General features: G+C 41.8%; 1 protein-coding gene across 4 annotated transcripts in view; it reads right to left on the reverse strand.

The window, feature by feature from the left end:
- LOC131203860 (neurotrimin) overlaps positions 1 to 20,233 on the reverse strand; it is a 449,992-nt gene that overhangs the window by 20,844 nt on the left and 408,915 nt on the right. For 2 of the 4 annotated variants that reach the window (XM_058194541.1, XM_058194539.1), the window contains exons 4-7: positions 18,175 to 18,309; positions 15,227 to 15,347; positions 7,466 to 7,617; positions 95 to 130 (exon numbers count right to left, since the gene is read on the reverse strand). In XM_058194541.1, the coding sequence (XP_058050524.1) occupies positions 95 to 130; positions 7,466 to 7,617; positions 15,227 to 15,347; positions 18,175 to 18,309 (444 nt within the window). The remainder of the gene's footprint in view (positions 1 to 94; positions 131 to 7,465; positions 7,618 to 15,226; positions 15,348 to 18,174; positions 18,310 to 20,233) is intronic. The other 2 variants (XM_058194540.1, XM_058194542.1) reach the window with 1 other exon arrangement.

Consider the following 20,233-nt stretch of genomic DNA (forward strand, 5'->3'; position numbering starts at 1 on the left):
ACAGGGGAACAGGCAATGTGTATCAAAGGTGGGGGAGGGGAGTTGCAATATAGGGAAGCAGAGCGGATGTGACATACAGCAAGACAATACTGACCTTGGAACAAGGTTGAGCTTGTGGGCTCACTTATTTCTAAACCAGGTAAGGAAACAATGGAAGAGGGGAAAAAAATGAAGATAAAAAGGAAAATAAATATATCGCGTCATCATTAGCACTCCACGAAACAGATCGTCGTAAAGAAGAAATGGAATGAAGAAGAAGGAGGAGGTGGATGTGTAGATGGGCTAAGGAGAGAAGACGGACTCTGAAATGGATGGGAAAGTAAAAAAAATAAAAATAAAATAAAATAAAAACACCCAGTGCTGTTGGAAAGTGAAGCATAGAAAGTACGAAGAGAAAAGGTGACTCCGTGAAATGTAATTCATAATGCCAGCCTTGCAAAAAAGTTGTTCTAACTCTTAACCCTTTTAGGACCACGCATAAAATGTTCTTGGATTTCTTGATGTTATCCATGGAGGTTGTTGCAGGGGTGAAATGCTGCCAGTTCTATCCGGCTCCCAGGGTAGCGTCCGCGGCAGGTAATTCAGAGAACCGGTAGTGGTGGTAGCGGGAGGCTCCGCCCCCCCTCCCCAAACCGGGACATTGTCACATCCTGGTTTTGACCATCTTGCGCGGCGCGTGCACATCGGCACACCGGTAGGAAAGGTAAGTACATTTCACCCCTGGGCTGTTGGGTATTTTGAAGAAGACCACAGACCGTAGATCTGATGAACTTCTCAGCCCTGTTAGAAGCAGCTAACTTTAGAAGAAAACGATCAATTGGAAGCATCTCCAAAGACCGAAGTAGTTCTTTTCCCCTTCTCCGTCCAAGAAACGAAAAACTTAAGAGAAGATTCATTATTTAAAATTTCTGGTGGTCATTGTGACCTTCATTGATTGCCTCCTGAGCTTGTCTCCTCACTCTTCCTTATTTCTGCCGATATGAGAAACGGCGCTAGAAACCAAACAGTTTCAAACAAAAGGCAGCCTGCCAGATAATTAAAATCCAGAATAAGAACCAGGATCCACCAACATTGTCGTCATCACCATCATCATTGTAACCATCATTATCACAGATCTGAGTTTTAGCTGAAGTTGAGAAAAAGAAATAACAATCACAACATATTGACTCCAACATATTGGAGTCCAACATATTGGCTCCAATGACTTCAGTGAAATCACCTATAAACTTCATGACTTCTGCTTGGCTTGCCAGCAGGTGCAAGCGACTCTTGTCCCTCCAGAAGTTTTTGAGCTATAACTCCCAGAGAACCTGGTACCGCTGTGAGCTGAAGTTAGCCACATTTTGTTTGGAGGGGGGGGAGTTCCTGTCCATCTCTAGCTCATATGATCCCCCCCTTTTTTCCCCACAAATCAGTTCTGCTGAGCTTCTCTTATAATTCCAACATGATAAATGATATTACTTCTCAAGCAATGCATTATTCATTGCTTACGACCACAATTGCTCTGTCGATAAAAATGAATAAGGGATACAAAACTCTATTCTATTTCAGCAAATCTTCATGTCACATGCAGCTAACAGGTGTCGTGCAAAACTGGTAAAGAGAGGAAGAAAGAATAATTTCTACACTAAGATTAAACCAGGACAATACAGAGGGCACTGGGCTGTGGTTTTAATTGTCAGACTGTGTACAAAGTGACCAGATTTTGTCCACTGTGCTAAATCAGGATAAAAACTCTCTTCGTTTCACAAAACTGATCATAGTTCTTTTATTATTAGATAAAGTTAGGAGGTAATTTGAAGAATGGTAACAAAGAGAGTCACAGTACTTTCTACAATATTGATATAATCAGGGAAGGAATTGGTAAGATTCACTGGGTGTTGGTAAGATGGTCCATATGAAAGTAGATAAAAGCAGAAGAAGGTAGAGATAGGATACTCTGGATACCACCTATCCCTTACTGAACGAATCCCAAATGCAATGGATCTGTGCTTGCTGTAACTTCTCTCTACAAGGTCTTCTCCGTCTGCATTTGAGTGGTGACCTCCTTTTCCCAAAGCAGTGGGAAATCTGATGAAAAGACGGTTTCAAACATATACCTCTGCTCTAAGAAAGAAAAATCTAACACCCATTTTAAACTGGGGAACTCTAAATTGAAACCGATAATGATTGATGAACTTAGAATTGGCACTTCCTAACCAGGGATAACATTAGATAACATAGACACCACTCTTCCTGGAAGTATGCTTGGTCCCACAACTTTTGCAAGGCTGTATGGAACAACTCTGTGATGATGGGATGGGATAGAAGTCATCAGGAGTTAACTAATCAGCATTATACATCATTTTAGCTCCTAATGTGTAGATGGGTACACTATCCCATTGTTTGCATGGTTTCACGCCACTATAGATATTTTCAACTGCTTGCTCTCCCTCTGCCCTCTTAAGTTCTTTAAGACCAACCAGCAATGGTTATTTATTATTGCATCTTATTCATCACCGACTCGAAGCAATTGCATTGATTTCCTTTGACCGTCAGTTTCCGTCTAAGAGTAACTTCGCAAAGCCAACTTTATGGCTTTCATTCAGTTCCCAAATTTCAGCTGGCATGTGCTAGCATTACATGTGCTTTGCTACAGTTGTGTTGTCGGTTTAACTTACTCTTTTTAAAAAAAGAAAAATTGAGATGGGCTGAGATAAAACTGTCTTGATCGAGGAACATGGAAGGAAGAATATTCACCTTATTTTCTTAAAATCCTATCTAAGGCAGAGAAGAATGAGGAGAGGTTGAGGAGAGGGATGATAGGCAGTACTGTTCCTGTGCTTCAATATTGATTTTCCATCCAATGTTAGCCACAATAATATTTACAATGCTGGCGAAAATATCTTTCCACCCATTATTTTTAAAGCAAAGTGGGATTTAACATGCTTAGTTCTCCCACTACTGTTACTTTGTAGTTGATGAAGGAAATAGTAGCTTCCAAGAAAAAGCTGATAAATCTTTTTTTTTTCCTTTTCTAAAGGTAGCAACTTTCTAACTATACTCCCAATTATGAAGGAAAGATATGAGTAAGGAAAACACTAAGCAGTCAAACATCCAAAGTGGCAAGATTGAAGAAGTGTCGGTGCCACTTCATTCAAAATAAGTTTCTTTTTGCTAACTATTCTGTTGTGAGAATTTTATACCATCCACTATTCCTGTCTTTCAATTTAGTCCTGTTAATAACCACATCTGGTCAAAACACAGAAAATAGCCCTGAAGGACATTCAAAGAAAATCTAACGTAGACATTTAGAAGGAATTTTGACAGGTATTTTGGATGAAAGAAGAAATGTCATAGTACTTTCTGCTAGTGGAATAAGTGCTAAAATACAATACTTGGTCAATTTGATTATTGTTGGATAGTTCAATAGAGAATAGATGTCCATGTTCATACCAGCTGCTATAAAGCTACATAGGACAGGGATGTAAGATGTGGGTAAATCTTGCATCATGATGATGTTCAAGCAGGTTTTAAACTATTTTTGACACACTATTAATAAGAGTATTGATCATGTTAGTTGACTCAGCCTTCCATCCTTTATAAGGTAGGTAAAATGAGGACCCAGATTGTTGGGGGCAATAAGTTGACTTTGTATATAATATACAAATGGATGAAGACTATTGCTTGACATAGTGTAAGCTGCCCCTGAGTCTTCGGAGAAGGGTGGGATATAAATGCAAATTTAAAAAAAAGAAAATATAAGTGACTACATCTTCCTTGATCAGGATACAGGGACGATTCTGTCTTCCAGTGACATGTCAGGTGTTATGCTGGAAAGAGTTAGAGATAAAAGGAAACCAAAGAGCAAGGTGGAGGGACACCGTTATAGCCGACACCAGGCAGCGCACAGAACAACTCAAAGAAATAGTGCAAGATTGGAAGATGTGGAGAGACCTATAGAGTCGCTCAGAGTCAGACGTGATTAAATGGATATCATCAGTGGTGAAATCCAAATTATTTGTACTACCGGTTCTATGGGCGTGACTTGGTGGCCGTGGTATGGCTTGGTGGGTGCAGCTTGGTGGACGTGGCAGGGGAAGGATACTACAAATCTCCATTCCCACCCCACTCCAGGAGAAGGATACTGCAAAATCCCCATTTCGCCGTGAATTGAAAACGTATTTGTTTATCCAAGCGGGACTGGCTTGATTTTTAATTTTTTTAAATTTTTGAATTTTAATAATTTTAACTGGGGTATTTTATTATGGGTCTAATTCGACGGTTTTAATTTTCGGCCATTTATAGAATATGTATTTTAATTGTTGTTTTAATTTGTACACTGCATTGTTTTAATTTGGCTGTACACTGCCCTGAGTCCTTCGGGAAAAGGGCGGCATAAAAATCTAAATAATAAATAAAAAATAAATAAAAAATTCCCTTCCCCACACCTGGAGGAAGGATATTGCAAAATCTCCATTCCCACCTTACTCTGGGGCCAGCCAGAGGTGGCATTTGCCAGTTCTCCGAACTACTCAAAATTTCCGCTGCCAGTTCTCCAGAACCTGATAGATTTCACCCCTTGATATCATCATCATCATCATCATCATCATCAATCATCATCGTCACAGTTGTTTTCGTCCATCTTGTGTCCTACCCTTTCCTTGTTCTTGTGAATCTTGTTTGCCATCCCAGGTCGTAGAAACCATGTTGTCCGTCTTTATGGAGCATTTGGACAATTTATATTCCTTGCGGGTGAACCTCAAGCCTTATATAAAAAGGCCACCTCGGAATGTTCAATAGATAGATAGAAAACCTCAGAATTCTGGACAACAACGCTGGTTTGAAATCGTGTGAAAGCCAGAAGAAATAAGGCCCTGGAGGATTTGCTCACCTCCGCTTCCAGTGGGCCTGAGGAAGAGCGAACAGCCATGTTCTTTCTCTTAACACGAAGAAGAAAACGTAACAAATAAGACAAGCAATTAGAACTATCTCTGGCTGTGAGCCGTGTCAGATGGATCCATCACTTTAATCAGAGTTCTGGCGTATGGAGAAAATAGTTTCTAGATAAGGCTTTAGAGTTCTCCCCACCTTCCTTTGCTACTGTCAGATTTTTTTTTAAAAAAAAATTATGTCGAAATAATAGAAAGCACAACTTGGAAGCACGCCTGGGATTGTGGAGTTGCTTAGGTTGTTTATTCTCAAATGCCTCACTTAACAGATGGCGCTTCAGGGTGGCAATACCAGGAAAGGATTGGCGAGATATTTTTCTTTTTTTGCTTTTAGTTTCGAGAAGATACGAAGATTCGACATTCCTTGCTGTTAGTATCTCTCTAAGCCTGGGAGAAGGGATACAGTGGCTCAGGGGCTAAGATGCTGAGCTTGTCGATCGAAAGGTTGGCAGCTCAGCGGTTTGAATCCTTACTGCTGCGTAACAGGGCAGTTCCTTGTCCCAGCTTCTGCCAACCTAGCAGTTCGAAAGCACGTAAAAAATGCAAGTAGAAAAAATAGGGTCCACCTTTGGTGGGAAGGGAATAGCGTTCCGTACGCCTTTGGCGTTGAGTCATGCCGGCCACATGACCATGGAGACGTCTTCAGACAGTGCTGGCTCTTCGGCTTTGAAACGGAGACGAGCACCGCCCCTTAGAGTCAGGAACGACTAGCACACATGTGCGAGGGGAACCTTTACCTTTAAGCCTGGGAGAAGGGAATCTTGCAAAATCTCATTCTAGATAGAAAACACCAGGTGGAAATGAGATATCCAGTCTAGAACTTTCAAAAACGTGAAGAATTCACATTATGGAAATAATCTTTCAGGGGGAAGAAGTTTATCGTGGGGCAGGGGGGCACCACATCACCCTATGTTTTTGTGAGGTGTTTTAAATGGATTTGTTGACGTTATCTTACCAGCAATATCTTACCAATGATCTAAGGTTACAGGATCCTTTTTTAGCATGTTGCTTGGTACTTTGCCGAGAAGGACTAGGGGAGGAAGGCTTTTGGTATAAGTTGAAAAGGCCAGTAAAATCCAGAACAGAGAAGATAGGTTTTTTTTTAAAAAAACAACTCACTTTAGATTAGTGGTGTCCAACCTCAGCTACTTTAAGACATGTGGACTTCAACTCCCAGAATTACCAGCTGGGGAATTCTGGGAGTTGAAGTCTACAGGTCTTAAAGTCACCAAGTTTTAGATGATCTGAGGAACAGCTTCCTTCTGGTTCGTGGCGTAAGATTAACTAGCAGCAGTTTCTGACATTGGCTTAATTGCAGATTGTTCTTCGGTTCAAGTTATTTATTTTCTCCCCAGTTATTTTATATGTGTGATAGTCCATGGAATCAGATTTCTTTAGTCACGGCATGATGGAAAATAGTCTTCTTTTTAAATGAGTGGGAAGGAAGAACAATTCTAGTAAGCAAAACTCTTTTTACTAAAATAAGTCATACAACTATCACTTTGAAACTTTGGAGAACATCTTTGTGTGCGACTTCCAGGGGAATGGGGTGGAATCGAAGTGAACTGAGAGATTCATTTTTAGGCAGGATGTTCAGAAACAATGAAGAAGAAGAAAATGGTTCTTTTGTTGCATTTACATCCTGCCTTTTCTCAGAGAGCTCAAAGCAGCTCAACCGAAAGTTCCTCCTAATTTTATCCCCATAATAAAATCCCTATAGACTATTTTGGGATGAAAGGAAAGATTTGAAGAATGACACCGCCCAACTGCCACAAATACATTGATGACATACTACTATAATATAATAATATAATGATTACTTCTTGGGAGTTATCTGCACAGCCATCATAAAGTTCTAAAATCAGTGAGAAGAGAGGATGGAGAATGTCGATGATTTGAGAAAAGTAGGATTGTGAAGTCATTATTTATGATACATGCGATATTGGAAAAAATGGCTAAAGAAAGGAACTGGTTTATCAACTGATTTTGTCCCATCAAGAGACTCTTCTGTTCCTAAACTCTCTACGCTGGTGAAGACATTTGGTATTTCAGAACTGTATTTACTACAAGCCCTACATTAAGAAAAGCTACTAAGATCTTACGTCAAAGCATAAACTGTAGAAATAATGAGGTAAAGAAGTAGTTATCCTAGCCAGGTTAAGTGTAAGATGATAAGAGGGAAGCTATTAAATCTTGACCAATCGCATCTTAAAACCCTGTACTTTATTAAACTGATTTGTGTCTTGATCTGTTCTGATTTTATATAGCTTTCCATATAAGCAGGCCCTCCTTTTTAATTTTTTTACCCATTCTTCCTTTTCCCTTATAATTTGACAATTACACAGAATGATGGTGAACTTTCCTTCGGTGGGTATATTCAAGCAGAGACCCATCTGTCATGAATGTTTTAATTTGGATTCCTATCATAAAGTGGAAATTAGACTCCATGACCTTAAGTGGCCTCTTCCAACATTATTCTACCGTTCTATGAATCCCGATGACCAGCGGAATCCAGCAACTTATTTGTTACTTACCGTAGAGAATAATGCTAGCGTTAGTGTTTCCTAGTTGGTTGTAGGCAACACAAGTATAATTTCCATAGTCTTGCTCCGAGACATTGAAGAAAGTAAGACGGGAGAAGAAGGCCTTATTTTCCACTTTCAACCCTTTCTGTCCTTCAAGGAGCCTGAAAGACAGGAATTGCAATGTTAGGCACACACACACACACATACAAGGAAAACCACAAAGACACAGACACACATATTTCGTTTATGAACACAGTTGTCGTCAGGCACAAATAACCAGGAGCATTTGTTGAGCTCGAAGTACAGAAGGGTTTATTATTGCTCCCTCCAGTACAAGAATTTAGTTGACTAACGGTCAAAGCTAACCTGGTACTAGATAAGGGTGAATGGAATTGGCTGGACTTGGATCCCTTGTGGCAATGCAATGACTCTAAACCGATGGCATGTTTAATCCTGCCTTCCAGCTTAGCCTCTTCTTCTGTCCTACAATTGTATATAATTTCTCATTTGAGAAGCTTGTAACAACATTACAAGAGAGCATAATCAAATAATGAAATAATACTATTAATTATTATTAACCCAATAATGTATGTGATTAGTTGCTGGGAAAAACCAAAAGAAGAACCTTGCAATTTCTAAATTTCCTTTTCTCCCTGGCTTACTTCCTACTTTTACCTCAGCATAGCTTCAGATCTCTTTCCGATTTCTCTTAGCGTTGCTTTTAAATTTGTTGCAGGTGGCAAAGGATAGCATTACAGCTTTCCACTTCTCTAAAAGCTTTCTAAGTAACCATACTTCCTAATCAGAAAAAAAAAAGCTCCATAGAAAGAATTGCACCTTTATGATTCTTCTCCCCCCCCACACACATTTCTTTGAAGTGTGGAAAGCCACATAAGCTGTAGACCTCAAGAGGAACAAGTCTATAAAAAGAAAATATAGGACATTCACACACACATACACACAGAGAGAGATACAAACACACACACGATTGCCTCCAAACGACCTGTGCGCTCCCACAGAGCGGGCCTCCTCAGGGTGCCGTCGACCAAACAATGTAGGTTGGCGACCCCCAGGGGGAGGGCCTTCTCTGTGACAGCACCGGCCCTGTGGAGCTACCTCCGGGGTTATGACAACTCCCCGACCTCCGGGCCTTCAGACGTGAACTGAAGACCTTATTATTCCATTGAGCTGGACTAGCCTTAAGAAATATTTTAGTGAAATTTTAAATGGGTTTTAAATCGATTTTTACCGTTTTAGTGGTTTGGCCATGAAATATTTGATTTTAATTGTTTTTACATTGTTATTTATTATATTGGTATTGTTGTATTTTAATATGGCTGTGAACCGCCCTGAGTCCTGCGGGAGATGGTGCAGTATAGAAGTTTAATAAATAAATAAATAAATAAATAAATAAATAAATAAATAAATAAATAAATAAATAAATAAATACACACCTTACATTTTCCAGGATGGCCCTGTGGGTCAAATCTGACCACATCATGAGCCGGATGTGGCCTGTGGGCCTTGTATTAGACACCCCTGGTTTAAGTTAATCAATAATAAACTCAAAAGCAATTCCACATTCTAGAGTCAAATGCAGGAATTCTATCTTGCCAATATGTGAATTGTGGAATCCTTGCATAGGTGAACTGCTGCCGGTTTGGACCAGTTCAAGCAAACCGGTAGTTCCGACCAGGGGCTCGGTCCGGGTTGGGCCCCCCCCCACTCACTCCAGCTCTATCCCATCCTATATAAAAACCATGTAGAATAGAATAGAATAGAATAGAATTTTTATTGGCCAAGTGTGATTGGACACACAAGGAATTTGCCTTGGTGCATATGCTCTCAGTGTACATAAAAGAAAAGATACCTTCATCAAGGTACAACATTTACAACACAATTGATGGTCAATATATCAATATAAATCATAAGGATTGCCAGCAACAAGTTATAGTCATACAGTCATAAGTGGAAAGAGATTGGTGATGGGAACTATGAGAAGATTAATAGTAGTGCAGATTCAGTAAATAGTCTGACAGTGTTGAGGGAATTATTTGTTTAGCAGAGTGATGGCCTTCGGGAAGAAACTGTTCTTGTGCCTAGTTGTTCTGGTGTGCAGTGCTCTATAGCATCGTTTTGAGGGTAGGAGTTGAAACAGTTTATGTCCAGGATGCGAGGGGTCTGTAAATATTTTCACGTCCCTCTTCTTGATTTGTGCAGTATACAGGTCCTCAATGGAAGGCAGGTTGGTAGCAATTATTTTTTCTGCAGTTCTAATTATCCTCTGAAGTCTGTGTTTTTCTAGTTGGGTTGCAGAACCGAACCAGACAGTTATAGAGGTGCAGATGACAGTGTTTGATGTTGTGCACATACACGAAAGATGCACACGCTCACATTTTTGGTTCTGGGCAAACTGGTTTGTAACATTATGTGACGCCCACCTCTGAGTCCTTGGTGCTCTCTGACCCTGGTTATTTGCTTGAAGACATTTTCCTGTCCGACTAGTTAAGATCTCCCATGCACAACCAAGCTCAGAAAGCACCAAGGACCCCACAGTTCAACCCTGAGCTACCGAGATTGTCTTCAATTTGCGCAGGAATTCCAATAGCTGAGCTGTAACGTGAAAGAGAAAGAATGGCCGCGAGTTCACCGTGGAGATAGAACAGTTATAAAAGACTGCTGCGGTTGTTTGTAAATTGTATTGCTACCTATAATTTAATGTATTTGAGCGCTGTAACTAGATTGGAGCTCCTCGCTTGGGGACAGAACTGATGTAATTTTCCGTGTTCACACAATCCCTTTATGAAGAGCTTTCGCTTAAAATATATATTGCAACTGGTTTAGCCGGGGGTTCGGTCTCATTCTAGGAGATGAGTTCATTGGAAAAGAAAAGAAAAGAAAAAAAAAAGGCCTGCCACTTTGTAGCCCAGGCATCCGTCAACTAACTCGGGAGAACATTTATGACCCTTTCACTGGGATTTAAATCTAGTTAGGGTAATGATATTGATCACAGTTGTTGATCTTCTGAGATGATGGGGATGCATGCATCCATCCTGATCTTCCTTGATCTCTCAGTATCCTTAGAGACCACCGTTTCTTTCTGGATCAATTTAGAGGTTAGGAACAGGAGGTTCAATGTTTTTCCTCCTTCCTCTAGATAAATTCCAGTCAGTGTTAGTAGGGGACAGAGGCATCAAACAAACATCTAGCCCTAAGATCTAGCCAGGGGTGGGCTTCAAAAATTTTAGCAAGGGGTTCTCTGCCCAGTTGCTGGATGGGCATGGCCATGGCGGGTGTGGCCTTGTAAGCCTCCTGCACCATGGTGTGTGTGTGTGTGGGGGGGTGATTTTGCCCTCCCCGGGCTCTGGAGGCTTTTCTCGAACCTCCGTAGGCCCCAGGCCCTGGAGGCCCTCTGGAGGCTGGAAATGGGCCTTCCTAAACTTCTGGTAGGCCTGTTTTTCACCCTCTCTGAGCCTCCGGGTGAGCCCTGCACTTACCTGCATCCAAAATGGGCCGTCTGAGAACTCCTGGGAGGGGCCGGGTGGGATGGGCAGGGCCAGGAGTGGGATTTGGGGGTTCTCTGAACTACACGGAATCTTAACAGAGGTTCTCCCAAACCCCTGCGAACCCCCAGCAGCCCACCCCTGGAACTAGCCTTAAGTCCCTTTCTTCCACAAAACTCTGATTTGCTCCATTCCCATCTAACATTCAACCCTCTACAAGATGGTCACCCAACATGTGCCTGTCAAGCCTGAATTCAATTGTGGTGTGGGATTGTTTGTATCCTCGGGTGTTCTGACATGAACTCAGTTTGAAGCTGAAGGAGGATGGAGCCTTCAGTCAAAACGTCATTCCTAGCTGTTGAGTCGACTACATTCCCATGCCTGGTTGACTGGAGGAGGAGAAGAGAAGTCGCCAAGCAACCAGCTCCCACCTTGGTTGACAATGTGATGGTTCGTTTTGGGAACTTGAGAATCTGAAACTTATATTGGGGTGAAAAGCCCGGGAACTACAGTACTGGCTTTTCACCAGTTAGTGCCAAGTTGATGAATATAAATAAATTTGTTCTTTGAGAGAAAGGAATGCCTCGGAGTTCAGTTTGTGATGGATGCATTACTTGGAACCTGACAGTGCCACTTCAAGCTGACCTCCAAAAAAGATCTGGAGATGAAAGTAGGAAAATATAACTTAGAGAACTATATTTTGTTCAGCAGTTTTCGATATGGTCTTCTGTTCTTTCTCCTTTTCACCATCCAAGTTCCTTCATCCCATTCCCTTCCTAGTGCATCACTTTGCTGATATTCTTATGTGTTGCTTTTGTTATCTGATTCCTTTCTGCGTTTTCTCGTTTTATGTTACACTGTGCTGGCTTGCTTTGGAGCAACTCATAGTGGTTTGCTATTAGGATAATTGATGAAATGATCCCATAATTGGAGTTTGCCCCATGACTGATAATTTAAAATAATATCTCATCAAATTTGCAGATGACACCAAGCTATCAGGAATAGCCAATACTCCAGAAGATGGGCTCAAGATACAGAACGTTCTTGACAGACTTGAATATTGGGCTCTATCTAACAAAATGAAATTCAACAGTGAAAAAAGTAAGGTTCCATATTTAGGCAAAAAAACAAAAACAAAATACACAGGTACCGTAATGTGGTACCTTGCTCAATAGTAGCAACTGCGAGAGGGATCTTGGAGTCCTAGTGGACAACCATTTAGATATGAGACAGCAGTGTGCAGCAGCTGCCAAAAAAGCCAACACAGTTCTAGGCTGCATAAACAGAGGGATAGAATCAAGATCACGTGAAGTGTTAATACCACCTTATAATGCCTTGGTAAGGCCACACTTGGAATATTGCATTCAGTTTTGGTCACCGCAATGTAAAAAAGATGTTGAGACTCTAGAAAGAGTGCAGAGAAGAGCAACAAAGATGATTAGGGGACTGGAGGCTAAAACATATGAAGAACAGTTGCAGGAACTGGGTATGTCTAGTTTAATGAAAAGACGGACTAGGGGAGACATGATAGCAGTGTTCCAATATCTCAGGGGCTGCCACAAAGAAGAGGGAGTCAAACTGTTCTCCAAAGCACCTGAGGGTAGAACAAGAAGCAATGGATGGAAACTGATCAAGGAAAGGAGCAACTTAGAACTAAGGAGAAATTTCCTGACAGTCATAACAATTAATCAGTGAAACAACTTGCCTCCAGAAGTTGTGAATGCTCCAACACTGGAAATTTTTAAGAAGATGTTGGACAACTATTTCTTTGAAGTGGTGTAGGGTTTCCTTCCTGGGCTGGGGGTTGGACTAGAAAACCTCCAAGGTTCCTTCCAACTCTTCTGTTGTTGTTGTTGTTGTTGTTGTTGTTGTTGTTGTTGTTGTTGTTGTTGTTATTATTATTATTATTATTATTATTATTATTATTATTATTATTATCATTATCATCATCTTCATCAGATGGACAATATCTTTATAGTCATTTTTGAATGGATCTCTATAGTTTTGTCTCCTTGTGATCATTAAGAGAGGAGAATGACCCCGTTTCTGAACATCAGCTATGAGAACTACAGGAATCCACTGTGAGAACTCTTAACAATGATGATATCCTGTCTTTTCATGCCTGGGGACCTGTGATAAATAGTCCCTATGTCTGAATCTTGGAAGAATTGTGTCAGAGAATTTCTGGCATGAATCTAACAATGAGAGCTGTTATTCAAAATATTTGCAGATCATGTATAGAGAAAAGCATCTTTCGGTGCCAAGGATCTCTTCAACGCGCACCGGAGCACCTCCCATTTGATAGAATCGCTTTCAAATGCCAGTGCCATCAATCTTCTTTACAGAATAACTTATAATTGGCAAAAAACCAACAATCCAACAACCCTCAAGTCCAAGCCACTCAAAATTTAAATTTTGCTAGCAAGGAGAACAAAACAACCGATAGTTAAACAAAGGGAATACGGAAGGTAGAATGGAGCAGGACAAGGTTGATCGGTGATGAATGAAAAGAGAGATTAAGTGGAAAACACAAAACATTGGATGCGTAGGAGAAGGAGATTTACAGAAGGAGGTGACTAACTCCTCTGTGTCGCCTGGCCTCCGACAGAGGCCTCCGACAGAGAGGAAAAGCAAACGGCAAAATGAAGAAGCAAACAGCAATCTGTCAGTCAGGGTTAGACACGATGGGCTGAACATCCATTTCCATATATATATATATATGTAGGTCTTGGCATATTCGGGTCTTTTCCTGTGTAAGGTTGAGAGTATCTTGCCGACGTTTCGATGAGGTCTCACCCATCATCTTCAGACTGATGCTTTCAGCTTCGTGCTTGGACCACACCCACACAGGATGCTATGAAACAGCCGACCAATCTGCAAACACCCACTCCATCTACCAAGCAAGATGCAATCACAGCCAACCAACCCACTCACAGCAACACTCCCCACCTCCCCACCAGTATTTATAGAGAGACGGCAGTTCCGACCACGCTTTGCTCACACAAGCACAAAGACAAAAGCACCAACCTGAAGATGATGAGTGAGACCTCGTTGCCAAGATACTCTCAACCTTACACCAGAAAAGACCTGAATATGCCAAGATCTACATACCTATACCCGTGAAAATCTACAAAAACATACACACACACACACATGTATGTATGTATGTATGTATGTAAAGGAATTCTTGCAGATTTTGCTCCACTAGTTATTGCTTACTATAGGGAGTGGTGCTTGTCTTCTTTCAAGGCCATTGAGCCAGTGCTGTCGGAAGACATTTCTGTGGTCATGTGGCCAGCATGACATCACAGAGCATTGCTAACTACCTACCAAAATGGTACCTATTTATCCACTCACATCTGCATGCTATCAAACTACTAGGTTGTTAGGAGATGGAGCAAGGAACAGGAGCTCACCCCATCACATGGTGCTCGGATCTCGAACCAGGGCTGCTAGCTTTCAAGCTGACAAACCCAGCGGGTTTGAGTTATCGCGCCACCTGTGAGTCTATATAATGGACATCAATTTGCGTGCACATACGAATTCACATACATACATTCAAACACACATACTATCCTTTTCCTCCAGTTTCCTCTGTTTGCATGATAGCAGAAATACAAGATTCTTAAAAAATGGATCATTGTCGTGTCCCACTCCTCCGCTGACAGCCGGGTCGGGGAAGTCCATATCAAGCGTGCCTCTGCAGCTCTGCCAAAGTCCTATCAGAGTTCTCAAGGCAGGCAGGAGACCAGGAAGTGACTTCAGCAATCCAAGTTAGACTTTGCCTGACTCAGAGAATGCCAGAAAGCAGATCTTTATATAGGCCATGGGGTGTGGCTCCATGACTCAGCACTTATCCAGGCCTGCCCCTCCCTTCCTTTTGCTGACGTCGCCTCTCAACTCTCCTGAAGCGAGGATCTCTCCAGCCTCCAGCTGTTGGCAATCCTAGCTCATGACTGGCCTCACATTCTTCAGGCTCACATGCTGTGGGGGAGGGGTTTAGTTGCTCTGTTTGCTTGGGCATGGTGCCAGGACTGGGGGCTGAAGGCACGTCAGGCCCTTCATCTTGCTCGCCCTGTCCAGGCATGGTGCCAGGGCTGGGGCCTGGAGGCATGCCAGGACATTCTTCCGAATTATCAGCGTCCGGCAGGAGATAAGAGGGGCCCGGCTGCGGCAGGGGGAGCGGGCGAGACACAACAATCATTTCCATTTTAGCAACTGTGACAACACATCCCACAATGCTCCCCCCCTTGAGTAACTCATGTACCGTTTGTCATCTTTATACCACTGGAATTCCGCTGATGGAACTGCAGAGGCCTCACACTGAAGGATGCCCTTCTGACCCACTGGCACACCAGTGTTCTTAGTGTCTGAGATATATGGTGGGTCTGCAGAGAAAGGAACAAGTTAAGTATCTAGGGAATAGATTTCTTTCTTTCTTTTTTTTAACATTGGTTCAAAAACTTCCTTTCCTTGAGGGGTGCCTCACAACAAGCCATTTGAGTTTCATTTGCAACATCCTCTTAGAAAATATCTGGTGTAGGAAAATAATGGCCAAAAACTGGTAGAATTGCTTTATAGCTAATCTGAAAGAAAGAACTTCTAGTTGTGATGAAATACTCAATTCTCTCTCTATATATATATATATATAAAGGTAAAGGTAAAGGTTCCCCTCACACATACGTGCTAGTCGTTGCCGACTCTAGGGGGCGGTGCTCATCTCCGTTTCAAAGCCGAAGAGCCAGCGCTGTCAGAAGACATCTCCGTGGTCATATGGCCAGCATGACTCAATGCCAAAGGCACACGGAACGCTGTTACCTTCCCACCAAAGGTGGTCCCTATTTTTTCTACTTGCATTTTTACGTGCTTTCAAAACTGCTAGGTTGGCAGAAGCTGGGACAAGTAACGGGAGCTCACCCCATTACACGGCAGCACTAAGGATTTGAACCGCTGAGCTGCCGACCTTTCGATTGACAAGCTCAACATCCTAGCCCCTGAGCCACCGCGTCCCTTTTCTCTCTCTCTCTCTCTATATATATATATATAAATATATAAAATCCACAATCTCACAGGCATGGAACAATTACCGTGTTTCCCTGAAAATAAGACCCTGTCTTATATTTTTTTTTTGAACCCCGAAATAAACGCTTGGCCTTATTTTTGGGGAGGTCTTATTATTTTGGGGCGTGTGGAGTAAGATGGAGTTCTTCTTGCCATCTTACCTGATTTCCAGCTCTGCATTTAAATATTTTTGAGGAGGGCTTATTTTCTGGGGTAGGGGAGGCTTAGTTTAGCACATGCGCTCAAAAGCCAGATTGGGCTTATTATCAGGGAAGGTCTTATTTTTGGGGAAACAGGGTCATGATTTTTGGCCATAAACATCTGTAACCTTCAGCCCATCATTTCTTTTCAGATTCTTTGCTAGGGGTAAAAGAGGAGGTGCCTCCTGAGGATGGTATTGTGTATAAGGACACATAAGTCAACGCCACAGCAAATATATAAGGTCATAAGGGTTAAGTTAACCTACCATGTTTCCCCAAAAATAAGACCGTCTTATATTTTTTTGAACCCTGAAATAAGTGCTTGGCCTTACTGCCATACTCTCAAAAGTCCGATTGGGCTTATTATCAGGGGAGGTCTTATTTTGGGGGGAAACAGGGAAGGTAGGTAGGGAGAGAGAGAGAGAGAGAGAGAGAGAGAGAGAGAGAGAGAGAGCGAAAGGGAGTGAGAGAGAGAGAGAGATATGATAAATGATAGATAGATGATAGCTAGATAGAGATAGCTAGATAGAGATAGCTAGATAGCTAGATAGCTAGAGCGAGATAGATAGATAGATAGATAGATAGATAGATGATAGATAGATAGATAGATAGATAGATAGATACCGTGTTTCCCTGAAAATAAGACCCTGTCTTATATTTTTTTGAACCTGACATAAGCGCTTGGCATGTCTTATTTTGGGGTGAAACAGGTTATAAATAAATGTAGGTTTGCCTGCATGAATGGAATACCTGGGTGCACATCTGTATCCATGCATACAGAGGAAGGCTACCAATTCAGCAAACAAGATACATTGGGAATTGCGATCCCAACACATGGTGGACTGTCAAGTTTGAGAAAGCATACCTGCCCTAGAATACATGCTTCGGTCCGTGAATCATTTTATTTTAGGGCAGGTATCCTTTTTCACAAGGGGAGGAAGTTATCATTCTTGCAATACATTTGCCAGTATTCAACTAGGTGGGGACAACAGATGTAGCTATGTTTGTTTGCTTTTGGTCCTTTTGATCCATATTTTGTCTAATTTTGTGGTGTTTTTGTAACATTCATTTTCTCTGTTTGCCATTTTAACTTTTTGAATAAAAATAAAATTTACAGAGGAAAAAAAGTAGACATGCTTCAGTATGGAACATGTCTGTTTTCCTTCCTCTTAGCAGTTGTCTAAACTGGGACAATTATGCATTAAGAAGGCATGTTGGCTCAATAGTGGGCCACATCATTTTAATGAATAAGGTCCTAGATTCAATCTGTTAAAATATCTAATGAGCATTCTTAGTTAGATTGAATACTGTAATACCATATTTTTCGGACTATGAGATGCACTTTTTTGTCTCTCAAAAGGGGGTGAAAATGTCTGTGCATCTTATGGACTGAATATTGCCAAAGCTCCACCCACCTGCTGGCCTTTTTTTGGCCTCCACATACCCTGTTTTCGGGCCTTTTTTCAGCCTTTTTTCTTTTTTCTGAAAAAATGGGCTGAAAAAAGCCTCAAAAACGGGCCAAAAAAAGCCTTGAAAATGGGCTAGAAAAAGCCTCCAAAATGGGCTGGAAAAAGCCTCAAAAACAGACCAGAAAAAGCTTCAAAAACGGTCTGAAAAAATCCCCAAAAATGGGCTGGAAAAAGCCTTGAAAACGGGTCAAAAAAAGCTTCGAAAACAGGCAGAAAAAAGTCTAGAAAAGGGCAGAAAAAAAGCCCGAAAATGGGGTACGTAGTGGCCAAAAACTTTTTGTTGTTGTTTTCCTCTTCTAAATTTAAGTGCATCTTATAGTCCGGAGAGTCTTACAGTCCAAAAAATATGGTATTTTAGATCTCAGGTAAAGCATCTGAATGTCTTTGTCAATCCCTTCAAGATTAAGCAGAATATTCACCCCAAAGAAGGATTGAATCCTCCTTCCTCTGAGCTACAAGGTAAAGAAAAATGCAATGTTACGCACAGTTTACGGTGACTTTTACTCTCCGCACAACAGGAGTTGCAACATCGTTGGAGGCACTGCACTCGTACTCCCCCGATTGTTCCCGGGTGATGCTCGTGATCTCCAAGTATTCATCTTCACTCATGAATCCTGAAGCTGGAGCGGGCCAAATAGGAAAAAGAACAAAGAATGAAAGAAAGAAAAAAGGAAAGGAGGGAGGGAGGGAGGAAGAAAGTAAGGAAAGAAGGTAGGGAAAAAATGAAAGAAGGAAAGAAAGAAAAGAGGAAGCAAGGAAGGAAGGAAAGAAGGAAGGAGGGAAGGAAGGAGAAAGAAAGAAGGAAGAAGAAGGAAGGAAGGAAAAGATGAAGGAAGGAGGCAAGGAGGGAAGGAAGGAAAAAGAAAGAAAGAAGGAAGGAAGGAAGGAAGGAAGGAAAAAGAAAGAAGGAAAGGAAGAAGGAAAGAAGAAAGGAAGGAAAAGATGAAGGAAGGAAGGAAGGAAGGAAGGAAGGAAGGAAGGAAAGAAAGAAAGAAAGAAAGAAAGAAAGAAAGAAAGAAAGAAAGAAAGAAAGAAAGAAAGATAACAGAGCTAGACTATGTAGCAATGCAATAAGGTGATAAAATACAGAAAATAGGGAAAGTAACTCGTCGCCAGATACCATCTTTCATGCAGCACCAACCCTATTGGTATTTCTGGATTCTACTATCAAAACATTCTCTTCATTCATTGTGTCTCTTGATGTGGAAAACAGACCCAGGGCATCTGAATGAGCTCAGAGGCAGCCTGGCTTGGCAACCTGCCCCCCAATACCTTTGTGCAAAAGGTACTAAGTCTTTTGATTTCTTTGAAGATGCTGAGTGGGACTATTCCCTTCATCTACAACAGAGGAAATCCTGGTTTCAAATGAGACAAAGAGTGTTTCCTTAAGAGCTCTTAATCTACATTAATGATACCACCCGAAACCTATTTGAGGCCTGTTTTTGTATAGAGCAGGAGTCTTCAACCTTGGTCCCTTTAAGACTTGTAGACTTCAACTCCCAGAGTCCCTCAACCAGCAACCATGGCTGAGGAATTCTGGGAGTTGAAGTCCACAAATCTTAAAGGGACCAAGGTTGGAGATCCCTGGTATAGAGGTAACCCAACAAAAACAAATTTTCTAGACTAGGGATTATTGCAAAGACAATTAGAAGACCTGTTCTGTTCCAACTGGGGCCGTACGCTGACCCTAACCCTAACCCTAACCCTAATCGTCCCCTTCTCCAAAATAAAATTCTGCTTTCTATTTGGGTTATAACTTTACCCTGGATAGATCATCTGGGTCAGTGGTGGGTTTCAATTTTTTTTACTACCGGTTCTGTGGGTGTGGCTTAGTGGGTGTGGCATGGCTTGGTGGGCGTGGCTTGGTGGGCGTGGCAGGGGAAGGATACTGTAAACTCTCCATTTCCACCCCACTCCAGGGGAAAATCCCCATTTCCTCCCGATCAGCTGGGAATTGGGAGGCAGAGAATAGATGGGGGTGGGGCCAGTCAGAATTTTTACTCCCGGTTCTCCGAACTACTCAAAATTTCTTCTACCGGTTCTCCAGAACTGGTCAGAACCTACTGAAACCCACCTCTGATCTGGGTGAGAAAGACTAGAAGCCACCATAGGAGGTCAAGCAGGCTGTTGATTACAGTTTGTTCACTTTTATACCTGGTAGAAACAAGGAAAAACCCATACATTTTCTCTAATGATACATTTCACCCAGGATTTCCCCCCAGGAAATAGTGGGAATATTGCATTATGTATCTAATACACCACCATCATTCTGGAAAGCCCTTGGAATAAACCTTTGAACTGGTCAATCCACAGCCACAGTGGTGGGGAGGTGGGGGAATAAATGAATTACAAAGGCTCGTGAGAAGGTCTCTTAAGAGCTGATTACATGAACTACTAGCTGAATACCTGTGCTCTGCTACGAAACTATGTGATCGGGCTTGATAAATCGACACTTACAGATTGAATATTAATGAGTAGTTATGATCCGCCTCTCCTCTCCCCTTCTCTCCCTCAGCCTTGCCCCATAGAAGGCTATCCTATCCC

Source organism: Ahaetulla prasina, chromosome 9 (assembly GCF_028640845.1).
Source record: "Ahaetulla prasina isolate Xishuangbanna chromosome 9, ASM2864084v1, whole genome shotgun sequence".
NCBI lineage: Eukaryota > Metazoa > Chordata > Lepidosauria > Squamata > Colubridae > Ahaetulla > Ahaetulla prasina.